The 13,442-nt window shown below is 31.1% G+C and overlaps 1 protein-coding gene across 1 annotated transcript in view; it reads right to left on the bottom strand.

Annotated features, from left to right (window-relative positions):
* Positions 1-638: 638 nt before the first annotated feature.
* The window catches only part of LOC129219766 (serine-rich adhesin for platelets-like), a 67,229-nt gene continuing 54,425 nt past the window's right edge, over positions 639-13,442 (bottom strand). Inside the window, exons 6-9 of the mRNA XM_054854066.1 lie at positions 8,752-11,148; positions 6,900-7,178; positions 3,041-3,181; positions 639-1,037 (exon numbers count right to left, since the gene is read on the bottom strand). Of these exons, the coding sequence (XP_054710041.1) occupies positions 976-1,037; positions 3,041-3,181; positions 6,900-7,178; positions 8,752-11,148 (2,879 nt within the window). The 3' untranslated portion in view covers positions 639-975. The remainder of the gene's footprint in view (positions 1,038-3,040; positions 3,182-6,899; positions 7,179-8,751; positions 11,149-13,442) is intronic.

Below are 13,442 nucleotides of genomic sequence, written 5' to 3'. Positions count from 1 at the left end.
AAAAAGAAGGGATAATTTAAGATAAAAATACATAGAAGCATAAGTGTGAACTTGAGCAGGAAAACATTATACAGGTAACTTAGACATTTTAACATAACCTTATTGTACATATTTATGTACAATAAAATTAAAGGACACAGAAAATGAACAATCAATGTTAGAAGAAATAATTGTTTGAGAAATAAGAAACACAACTTATAACACATTTTTTCAAAAACCCATTTTCTTTAACTTTTACTGTATTTTATTTGGACTAAAACCATTGCTTCAAGTTTTTTTTTTTTTTTTTTTTTTTTTAAGAACATTTCCTTAGAAACCAGTTATGCTGATGTCTCAAAATTATAATGAAAAAAAACAAAAAACTCTTGACATTTTTCTTCTGTACCTTTCAAATGTAATTTACAGTGAGCAATGAAGATACGAAATTCTAACTTACAACCATAAACAATTCTCATTACAAAAAAAAAAAAAGTTGAAAGTAAATCTCAAAATTACTTCATCAGTGCAGTAAACATCCGAGCATTGAGGCGAATTTGAACAAAGATGTGTCGCTAGCCACACTCATAGAATTATTAGTTACTAAAAATGTGTACACTCAGAAATAAAGACTAAACAAAACAAGAAAAGTGGTAACAGGGCCAATTTCTACAGTGGTCCAAAAATACAATGGTTTATTAAGGTCTTAAAACTATACAAAATTGAAGCTGAGCTAAAAAGCTGTTGCACTAAATGATTTATAAAATTTCTGAAGGTGAACAATAAAAATAACAATAACTTAAAACTGTCTCAATGCATAGATTCAAGTATATTTTTTTTAAAAAATCAAACAATTGCACAAATATTAAATCCACCACTCTTTTATATTCTCTATACATGAATGCACATACATGTGAATGTCAAACTTTGGTATTTACAGTGATGCTATATACAAGAGGAAAAATGTAAATTACAATCTATTTACAATACAGCTCTGGGTTATCTGTGACCATCTTTAGAGTAGCGCCGCCTTTTCACTTGTACTAGCATTTCTTGTGGATCTGTAAGAAAAATTCAGAAAATCATTACAACCTCTTTTCTTGAAAAATACCTACAGATGTAAAATTCCTAGAAATTTTGAGGAGGTAGAAAAAAAAATTTCCTCAAAAATTTTTTATTCTGCAAATGAAGGTTTTGTTACATTTTCCTAAGCATCATAAAATGTTAAATATTAAAAAATATCTGCTGCAAATTCGTTAGGGTAAAAAAGTAATTCAAATGAAAATAGCCTTTTTTATTGCTTCTACTTCTAAAAATTTTTCAAAGAACACCCGAAACCCTTCTCCTTAACTCATCTAAAATAGTCTAAAGTAATGCTTTTAATACCTCTTTGAAACATTTTTGGGGGAGAAATCCTAAACTCCAACCCCTGCTTCGGTTCACCAATGAAGGCTGGAATTTTCCAGATTCTAAGACTCCTATTTGGAAATTAGTGCATGAAGAACCCACCAAATTGTATCCTTTTCATCACTAAAGAGAGATTTTTAAACTTCTGTCTCAGAATGTTGCTTAGAGTCCTAAAACTCCCCTCGGCCTTTAGCCCAAATATAGCTTTAAAACGGCAATAAACGAAGTTTCTACAGTAAACTAATTTTAGAATTGCATTTAACTGTTCAGCACTATGAATATTATTAGTATTGCCAACAGAATCGACAAAAAATTGGAGCAAGGGAAAAAAAATTTAGAGTTACTGCTCTTATATTGGGGGATTAATGTTTTCTGGGTTTGACACAGGATAAAATAATGTAATTTCGGTGTTTAAATGGAACAAAATGACCCCTGCTTTCTAATGACAACTCAAGCCTTTGATGAGATGGGAGCACTTAAATTAAGCACTTAGAGAGAGCGACATACTGTCTAAGCAAAAAGTTCTTTTTCTTCCTCTTGTTAAGTTGCCCTCACAGCTGATCAAGCAATTCAAAGCATAAAAACCATAAAAGAATTGCTATTTGTGAACACCGAACAAGAATTAACTGGCAACTGATAATATAGAAAGAACTGGCTATAAATGAAATAAAATGGGGGGGGGGGGGGGGGGATAAAATACAGATTACACATTTCTTCCCATATCTTTTATCACAAGTACCACAGAAAACATAAAATAGGGGCTAACTGTATTTGCATTACATTCATAGCAGAATTTTTGAAAAAATACTAAGCACTTTTCATAATGCACTCAAAAGGACAAAATAACTTTTCTGGGTCAGAAAGAACAATATTTAAGTACTCCTGTAGTTTTCAATTGTTTCAAGAAAATGACTCCACAAACAAGGAAAAGTGCGGCTCAAGTCAGGTAGAGAATTTCTTATCATTATTTAACTTTCTGTCATAAATTTGAGTGTTGAAACATGCAAATTTTTCTGGGAAAGTTTGGTTTGAAATGACTTGAGCCGCACTTTACCTCATTTGTGGAGTTATTTTCTTGGAATAATTGAAAACTACAAGAAACGACATTATATTTTGCACTCAAAAGGACAAAATAACTTTTCTGGGTCAGAAAGGACAATATTTAAGTAGGACAACATGTTCGGAAACATCGATGTTTTTTGGCCGATGTATCAATACCATCAATGTTTTGAAACATCGATGTTTTGCCATCAATGTTGCACCTCTACTTCATATTAAGATCATATAATGGTTATTATATTTGAATATATTGTCACCTAAGAGCAACCATAAGACATCTAATATCAGAAACAACCGTAAGATAGCCTATTGTTGTTCTGAGGAGAAGATATCACAGTTTAAAAGTTCAAAGTTTAAATTCTGGGAATAAAGTTCAAAAATATACGAAAAAATGTGTCATTTATGCAAACATATTGAGCAAGTTTTTTATACACTAGTTTTCTAAGCTGAAGGTTTTGCATTCAGCTGGATTATTGGACTTGGTTAGGTCACTTGTCAACAAGTATAAGAGCACACAATGGTAGTTGTTTATTCGAATAATGGCCTTTTTTTTTAAAAAAAAAAGAAAGAAACTTACACACCTAGGAATTTTACTTACCTACACTGCCTCGAGTTTTCCTTTTAACACCTATAGAAACTTCTTCTTTATTATTATTTATGGAATTAGATTTCATTTCTCGATCGCGGATTCGACCACTTCTCTGCACGGGAATTTCGGACATTATGACCTGATCTTGGGCTGAAAAATAAAATAAGTTTTAATAGAATAGCGGCCTTCAAAGTAGCAAATTTATTACATACTTATTTTGATGAGGTTTTTACGTACAAAAAGTGCATTTTTGATAACATGCATGCTTGCTAATGGAGCAAGTAATGTAATTAAATTATTAAAAAGATAAAATATTGATTTGCAAGTTTGGCCCTTTGAACTTGAATTGAAATTTATATAATAAAAGCTTAATTTCCCTTGCAAATGAATGCACACTACTTGCAATCCCTACAAAAAAAAAAAAAAAAAAAAAAATTTTACAAATTCTACTAAATACTGATCAATTCAAATATGTGATATTTCTGATATCCATATTCTCACCAAGAATTAGAGTTTAAAATGAGTAATAAAACTAAAATCCAGAGGAAACATGATGCAGAAAGTTTTTTTTTTTTTAAATTTATACACGAAATTAACCAAATATAATCAAAAAACCATTAGGAATATAGCAAATAATACTACTACTAGTGGCAACATGCTCATACCTTACATGTCCAAATGTCCATCCCATGCAAGAAATTTTTTTTCCCTAGGAACAATGTTATATTAACGTTTCTGAGTATTTATTAAACAATTTAACTTATAAATCCCAGGAATCCAATATAGTAAAGGTGAAAAAACCACAGCATACTAAGAATAAGGCCTTTAACTATTTTAAGTATTTAGAGATGAGATCTCAAAGCAATTGATTTAAAATACCACCAAAAAATTAGTATGTCATTTTATATGCATGATTTTATGACTGAAAAAATCCTGCCCTATTGTACAGAGCAGGGATTCCCAACCTGTAGGTAGCAACCTCAAATGGGGGTTGCGAAGCATTTCTAACGAGGCCAATATCCTTACTTTTAAAATGCATAATATTACAGTTTTAAAACTATTACATAAAAAATAGCAGTATGTTTGCTTTCTTTTGTAGCGATTTTGAAATTGTGGTTTATTTTATTAATAAAAGCTTTATGTTTTGCTTAAAAAGTTTGTTACCGAATTCTCATTTTGCAAAACGCCAATTGTATTCATGTGTTCCTAGCAATCAATTAAAAAAAAAGATTCTTTAATGATTTGTCTTTACAACCATTTTTAGTGTTGAAATGTATGTTTTAAATTACAACAGCTATATTTTTCCAATTATAACAATCATTGTGTTATATGCATTACTTTGCATAAATAAAATGTTTGATGCATCTTGAGTTCTCATAAAACATGCACATTGTATAGGTGGTACACATATGGGGTTGCAAGTGTTTTAATAGGAAAAAAAAAGGAGTCGCTACTGGGGAAAGGTTGGAAACCACTGGTATACTGCATGTTTAGATATCACCAATCAAATCTGAAAGGGCAGTTCTCAAAAGGTGGGAACAAAAAGTTAATTCTGAGCAATTTTTAAAATTTTGAAATTTGACATCAATTTTGTTTTTATTCCATAGTATGTACACCTAGAACATCATATACAAACATAAAAAAGACAGCAGGTATTTATAAAAATTAATAAATAGTAAATTTAATGATCGGTCTGCAGGTAACTGATTTTGGACATCATAGTCTAGTAGGTAACAGATATTGGACAGCATCATAATGTAAGTTTCACAGTTTTTGAACTTTTCCAATGAAAATATTATCTATTTTTACATTATGCAATGAAAAAAAAAAGCATTTAAAGTACTTGAATGACTTTAAACACTGGCCTTTAAATAAAATTTTGTTATGGTTTTGTAGAATCCGGAACCCCCCCCCCCCCCCATTTTGGCAGCGCAGGTGATGAAGTCGCCAAAACTGAAGCTGTTGTCGAAAAACAGAATTCTCACTGGTAACCCTTCACTTATCAAATGCTGTGAGTTGTCACCAATCGGAATTAGCTTGGCGATTTTTGTGTCGTTTTGTTTACTTAAATGCCTTCGTTACGACCAAAGCTTATCTTTCTACTGTTATTGATGTAATGTTCTCTGCATAATGTATTAATTGTGAAAAATGTCAATGGATTAAAGGAATTAACACTATATTAGCCTTTTTTATTAAGGTTACAAGACAGAAAATCATTTATAATAATGAATAAATGGGCAGAATTATTGGCGTCTAGATCGTAACGCAATTTGGACATCTCACATATATGTTTAAGAAAAATGATTTTTCTTCAAAGATACTGCATAAAAACATATGAAAACACTTAAAAAAATTGATTTTGAGGATCAAAAAATACCTTCAAAACACATAAATCATATATTTAGTTCTCAAATAATAGCACAGTCCAGATTGTAACTTTTGGACATGCATGAAACTTCCAACTTCTATTTTTTCTAAAATTGTTTACAAAATAAAAAAAACTCTGTAGTTTTTTAATTTATGGAAAATATTATCAAAAAATTATTGAGTTTGAGATTCATACCCTTAATTTTTTTTTTGAAACATATGGAAATAATTAAAAAAAAATACATAAAAAAATTAATGGTACATTTGCTCAGTTAATGTTTTGTTATGTCCAAAATTGTGCCTTTTAGCAAAGAAAATATTTTTTGAGAGTATTTGAAGAGCATTTTTTTCCATAATTTATGCCAATTCTTGTCTCTATACAGTATTATAATTTAACTCAAGAATTTTCGACTATTTTTGAGTAAAATGAAAATTATTTGGTGTTGAAGCTTCAACGTTGAGGTCTGTGTTTGCTCCCACCTATTGAGAACTGCCCGAAATCCCTTTTGCTTTAAGGACTTCACAAGGAACGACTCGGAAGGTGGAGGTTTTTTAAAATTGTTTTGCTTTTAGATGAATTGATTGAGCTTAAAAGAGACTTGAGAGAACTCTTTTTACAAATGAAATTTTGTTAAACGTCTAATTTTAAGATGTGAAATTTTGTGAAGTGTGTGAAGTGTCCACTTTTACAATATAGAATTTTGTGAAAAGACTGCAAAATAAACCCAGTTTATGCATGAATCGACTCCTGTTTGATTAAATAAAATAGAAAACATAATTAAAAAAGTATGCCACTAATTAAAATAAAGCAAATTAAAACTAGTGATATATTTGAAGTTCCCAACTTAAAAGGAAATCCCAGCAAGATTTTTTTTTGCTGCCCAGCCATAAAATATTGTGCTTAAAATGAGGAAGGAATTTGGTTTCTGATTTTACAAAATAACAATTACCTCTGTTTTAAAATTTAGGTTTTAAATCCCCCTCCTTTAAATTAAAGTAATTATTTTTAAATCCTGCTTGAAGATAACCACACTTTCAAACATTATAAGGATATTCAATGATGAGAAAACCTTTCAAAATAGCAGGGTTGAAAAAAAGTTTTGAAGGAATAAATGATTAGGGAAGTAAATTCAAAACCTTTTCGTTGGAAGTTGCTCCCTTTTTTAAAAGAAAAAAAGAAGGTGAACTTTATTTGATGATGTTTGAACAAATTTATGTGTAAGAAACAATCAAGGTTTATAAAGTGGTCAGGAAATTGATCTTTAGCAAATATAAGACAAAAACGGCAATAAACTTTCAAATATTTAAATTTGGTATGATTACAAGAAAAAATGTTAAAATATTTTGAGTCTAAATGAGCAAGAGTTGGCAAACCTCAATTGGCCCGTTAGTTGAAATATTGGTTTGAATCAGCAAAAATGGAAACTTATCACTAGCAGGTCATTTTTGAAGTGTTAATAATCCATTAATCTCTATACCAGAATTTGAAATAATACCACACCTTTTAGTGTCCCTCTTTTTGTTCGCTCTGGCAATTTTTTGGGTACTTCTTCTTTCTTATTGGCTTCCTTTTTGCTTTCTCTCGGAGTTCTGGGAGTTTTGATCTCTTCGCTATGGCGTGATTCATTCGAGCCAGATCTCCGTCTCCCGGGCCTCAGATTGTTCGGCTCAAAAGGGCTGTCTCTGTTGCTAATCCTGCTGCTTCGCGTTCGGGTCTTTGTAACCAGTTCACTTAAGGATAGCTCTTCATCTGTTGAACATTCTGTATTCACAGTAGAGCCTGTGGTTAAAATACATGCAAATAATTGTAAAAAAAAAAAGAAAGAAAAACAGAGAGAGAGAGAGAGAAAAAAAAAGAAACAAAGTTTTGCCCCAATTGAAATTAATAGATTTTGATAGACATTTGATGTACAACAGAACTTAAATTCGTTTACATGGACCAACTGTATGTAAACAAAGGCGATTCAGACAATAGAAAATCTGGGTAAGCAAAACAAATCCCTAACTGAGCAAGCAACAGTTAATTATAATATATATATATATATATATATATATATATATATATATATATATATATATATATAACAAAATTACAGGGATTTTTGTACAAGACATTAAAAATCACAAAAAAAAAAATAAATAAATAAATAAATAAAAAATTTTATATATTACTTCTAAACAAAGAATTGGTCTATAGCATTCTGCTTTAAGCATGTGTGACATTGGAATGAAGCACAGTCTCGCGAAAACTTTATCATTAAAAGATCAAAAAGCAAATGTTCTTGTTACCACAATTTAAAATTATCTAGCACATAAACATAAAATTTCAACAAATCTACATACTTGATCCGGGTCACCCGAAAAAATGAGTTTCTACTGTACTTAAATGAAATCTGCTAAGTTTTAGCTTTCTGAACTTATCCTGTGACGCAACTATACTCCACTTGACCATTGTTGACATTTGTCATTGGATAAGTCAGATTGAGAACAAGTGAAACAAAGGTTGTGAAATTAATAGTTGTGAAGTCAAGTATTATTGAAACAAGTTTTCTTCATGAAGCCTCACTGCTTGTTTATAATTTTGCAAATTGTATGAAAATCAAGAAGTTTGCAGTTTTTGAAATTTACAGACTGCCAACAATTGTGAAGCTGACTAAAGCAACTTAAACATTGAATTGCAAATAAAAATGAATCAACAGAAAAATAAACAAACAAGCAAACAGAAATGAACTACATTTTTTAACAATATAGAAATAGTACAAAATTGCATAAAATATTTGAGATCGGCGACAAAGCAGTGTTAGAAACAAGAATTTAAACCTTGGAGTCATAATGACGAAAGTTCCCATGCAAACTGCGACTAATTTTGAATGATCAACATCTCATTTTTTGGAAATCATAGTTTTGTGATGTATGATTGCTAAATTAAAGTCGTAAAATTTTTATTTCTAACCTGTTCTGCCATAAAGTTACACATCCAATAAAAGTTTTGAATACATACCCTGCTTAAAATATTTTTATGAGTTATTAAATTGCACATTTCAGTTTCAAACCACAGCAAGATTTTTTTAATCAATAGAATTAAAAGTTACAACATCTAATATTTTCAAGTTTATTTGCAAGCACTCATAAATAAATTGCTTGTGGAAGAGTAGTTAGCCCGAATAATTTAATTTTGCATAAGGAAAGAGACTGAAAATATCTATGTTATTAAGCTCTTACTTAAAATTACAATGAATGTTTAAAAAAATGCAAAGAAATATAAAAACCTCAGCGGAAGAAAACGGGGAGGGATTGTGTTATAAATTAGTAACTACATAAAAATAATGTAAGAGACTATAATTACAACTTACTTTTATTTTTCTTTAGCACTGTATCATCCCTTCTTATCCTTAAGCTCATTCGTATATTTTCTTCTAATTTATCATTCTCAGGTTTTTCAGTTGATTCTTCAAAACTCTTTCCTTTAACGACAACTCCTCGTTTGGGACCATCTTCTACACCCATGCAAGCTTTAATTAGCTCAGCAGCATTTTCAGAACACTTTCGTTTAAGAGGTTTTGAATAGACTAGAGAAATTTCAAGTTGGGAATCTTCCATAACCAACTTTCCACCATCAGATTCTGTGCTGTCAATTATGCTGATACTTTCATTACCAAGTGGACGGAATTTTTGCATCTCAACACCACAATTATCATTCAGCTTGCTTGAATCATCTGCTTGCAAAATAATCTCTTCTTTGCAGATTTTATTTTGCGAAGAATCAACAATTGAAGAACAATCTAGAAGCACATCACTGCACTCAAGCTCTGTGTTCTGCATTTTCTGCTTGCCTTCCGATGCTTCAGAAATATCAACTTCAATGTTACTGGTTACAATGACTTCACTTTCCATTAAACAGGGATTATCTACACTTACTTCTACGCAATGATCTACATTTGAGTCTGAATTGACAATATCTGCTAATTTTGGTTTATCTTCAACTTTTACAGACTGCAATGCTGAAGGTACAATTAAATTATCAACTGAATCAGAGGTCTCGGAGTCTTTAGATATGTTATTCAAACTAGATTTAATGGCACTATCAATTGTTTGTTCACTTTTTTTTGAGTCATCCGATTCAGATGATTTGGTAAAACTACTCGCAGAAACTTCAGAATTAATTGTACTTTCATTACATTTGTCAGAATTTGAGAGTTTAGACTTTTCGGATTCTAAATCTGTTAATTTTTCACTTTTTTCCATCCCACAGGAATTGGACTCTAGCATTTCAGGTTGCTCACATTTTTTGTTGATTGCACAGGATACAGAAGAAACTTCAGTAACAGGTTCGGTTGTAGTGTCAGCAAGAGCTGCAGCATTTGAATTTGTTTCAATAACTACTGAATCCTTTTGAGAATTTTCTGAATTTTTAAGTAATGCAGATTCAGAACTTGAAGAATTTCCCGAAATGCCTGACCTTTGACAATCATCTAATGAGGTAACCTTTGTATTGGTAGAAACTTCATTTGGAAGAGTAGTAGTATCAGGTGTTGTGATGGATGGAGAAGAATGTGTAGTAACAGTTTGCTCTGTTTCATCAGGAATTGCAGAATTCTTCACAGAAGAATCAGGAAGTATTTCACTTGTTGTACTATCAATAGACGAGGAACATCTTGATGTCGATGCATTTGGAGAGTTAAGTGTTTTTGAAATAGAATCAAGGGGTTCACGAGAGTTATTATTTTCACTATTACTTATTTGGTCTGTTGGGCAATTAACTGACACAGATTGTGTAATAAAATTATAAGAACTTGTTGAAGGGTTATGAACTGAGGTTGTACTAGATGTCAAAAGTGAAGAAACACTTTGCACAACAGATGAGGTAGACGTGGCCCCTAAATTTGATGAAGCAGTTGCAGTTGTATATAAAGCATTAGCAGATAGCAATTTGATTGCAGGTGATGTCCCAGTAACAACTACTGATTTTACAACAACTCTATTTCGAATATTAGTTGAGCCACTTTGACTTGCACAAGACAATCCAGGTGATACTTTTGAAACTACTAATCGAACTGGAGAAGATGGATGTGTGTTGCCTGGAGACGGTGAATTTTGAGAAGAGGCTGTTTTGGGTCCGATAATTTCCACAATATTTGGATTGGAGGTTGATCGCACAGAAAGAGCTGATGCACCTCCAGGTAGTGTTACTAGTTTTATAGGGACTGTTTTAGATGAATTAAGAGGAACTACTAAACCTGTCGGTGAATTGCTACTTTGCAAAGAAGTCCTTTGACCACTACCACCTTTGAAAATTAGTTTAAATTTTTGGCTACTCATTTCTGAGGGTATATACTTCACTGGAGACAATAAAGATGTTACTACAGGATTACTTACAGTATTCAGAACATGTAGAGATTCAGAACACATAGAATCTTTCTTCACATCTTTTGAAGTCATTTTACAATCTGAGATTAACGATGATCCAGCATCATTTAAACCAATTAATGGAGAGCTATCTGATACTTTCGAGGTTAAAGTGGAATTGGCGTCTAATAATTTTGCTTTTTGAAGTGGACTTTGACTGCAACTATTTGAAATAGAGTTCTCAGAAGAAAACAGGCTGGCTTTTTCAATTGGAATTGTTTTATTAGGTGCACTACTACTAGAGGTTGGTAGTTGAATCTGGATATCTGACACAATTGTTGAATCTGGCTTCATTGAAGAATTTGTTAATGTTGATTTCAAGACTTCATCTGTAAAATTATTTCCTACAAAAGGAAGTACAAATGAAATATAATCCAGCTATAAACATAAGACTGAAATGCAAAAAGACAATTGAATTAAAGACAAACTGAAATAGTTTTTAAAAAAAGCTCCTTATAAAGAAAAACCTGCACATGAAATTTATTAAAAATTTTCAACAAAAAGCTCACTATTGAAGAAAACTATTCCTCCCTAGGGAGGCATAAAAAAGTTTCTTGGGAGGCGTGAACGTATGAAGGATAAAATAAATAAAACTTATGGTAATTTAGTCAATTTTATGGTCACATATGAATATTGAAAAACAGTGTCAGCTCCTTCATTAATGTTGAGATTTGAGAAAGTGACTGATGTGCTTGCCAACCTACAGAAAGATCCTAGATTACCTTTAAAAAAAATGGAATTTCTTTCTCTGTGTCTCGGATTTTGTATGCTCAAATACCTATATGCTCAAACTTAAGTTTTGTGTAGCAATGTTGAATTTTGTGAAATTATCTAGAGCTTTTTACATTAACAATTAGTCTCTGTTATTGTGATGTTGTGAAAGCACACATCCCATTTTGTTGAGCGAAAGTCCATTCTGAGTAATGTTTCAGAAAATGTAGGATAAAATAATATTAACTGCTATTTCTGCAATCAGGCAGCTAGCCTGTGAAAATGATCCCATAGTTTTAAGTAGAGACGTACCGAGTACTCGGTAATTACTCGGTACTCGGCCAAATTCTGATAAGATACTCGGCCAATACCGAGTAGTTGCAAAAAATTGAATATTGTCCAAGACAGATACCAAAATTTATATTAAAAAAAAAGAGCAAGCATTATAGTCTGCAATAATTTACAATTAAAATTTATAAGTCAAATTTAAATTTTGAGAATAATGAAGTTTGTAATGCTTCAATGGTATAAATCTTTCTTTTAATGTCCCCAAAGTTTATTAAACTTGTTTATTAAAAATTATGCAAAAAAAAGCCAAGTATAGAAAATATGGAACTTTTATATTAAAAATGGATGTTTGCTACAAACAAAAATTAGTTATAAAAAATATAAAAATACCTTTGCTTAAAAAATTAAAGGAAATAAAACAATGTTAAAAGCACAGTGTAGGAACACTGCAGATACGTGTTTTGGAAGTTACAAGGAATTCCTTTTTCTATGCACAAAATGGGAGCTCGTGGATTTAAAGGCATCCGACAAAAGTTGGATTTTTTTGTTGAATGTCTTTACCTTCTCTAGCTCACATGTTATGCACTGAAAAAGACATTCCTTGTAAAGGGGGGGGGGGGGGGCGGAAACATGTGTCTGCAGTGTTCTTGCACATTTGTTTTATCTGCTTTAAAAAAATATTTATGTTTGGCGGACTAGAACTATAATTGATTGGTATACAGTGAAACCCCTCCTAACGGACACCCCTCATATGCGGACAATTTTTAATTCCCCAGTTCCAATGCAAATAACATTATTAAACCCCTGTCCTGCGGACACCTCTCTATTGCGGACAAAAAAAATTGTCCTGTTAGTGTCCGCATTAGAGGGATTTTACTGTAATTTGTCTTAATTCCAACTTGATTAATCATACCTTTTATTTATTTATTTTTAATTTTGGTAAAATTTTTGACAAACAAAATTGTTTATACAGTGGCTCCCAAAAGTGTTCGTACACCTACGACTTTCAATAAAATAGGCCATTATCCATTGGTTAGAATTAATATTTCGGAATAGGTATTTTATTATAAGATCTATGATCTATTCTTAACAAAACTACATGAAAATTTTTAATAAAACATTAAAACATTATTTTTAAAAAATCAAAAACCAAAAATTGCCGGAAATTTTATCTTACAAAAGTCTTCGTACACTTTGAAAAAATGTCAAAAAATTAGTAAATAATCTAACTTTTTACAAAGTTATTATTTAGTAGAATATCATGCAGTATCAACAACAGCTTTTAAACGTATGGGAATAGATTTCATTGTTTTTTTCTTTCTTTTTTTGTGTAATTTCTGAGTAAGTGTTCAGACGCACTTCGAGTCTTACTGTTTCTAGTTCGTTTTTCGTTTCAATGGTGTATTTTCGTAATCCAGCTACCAGATATCTCCAAATATGTTCCATTAAATTTAAATCTGGCGATTGAGGAGATATTTCTAAGCTTAAGGACAATTTTTGAGGCACCAAACGCAAACGCGTGCTTCTTGTCCTTATCTTGATAAAAAACAAAGTTGTTTCCGATTACCAAATTTTGGGCTAATAGTTTAAAATTGTTTTTTAAAATATTTAAATAAACAGAATGATTCATTATTTCATC

This window comes from Uloborus diversus, chromosome 1 (assembly GCF_026930045.1).
Source record: "Uloborus diversus isolate 005 chromosome 1, Udiv.v.3.1, whole genome shotgun sequence".
In the NCBI taxonomy this organism is placed as follows: Eukaryota; Metazoa; Arthropoda; class Arachnida; order Araneae; family Uloboridae; genus Uloborus; species Uloborus diversus.
This window is presented reverse-complemented; position numbering and strand designations above follow the sequence as displayed.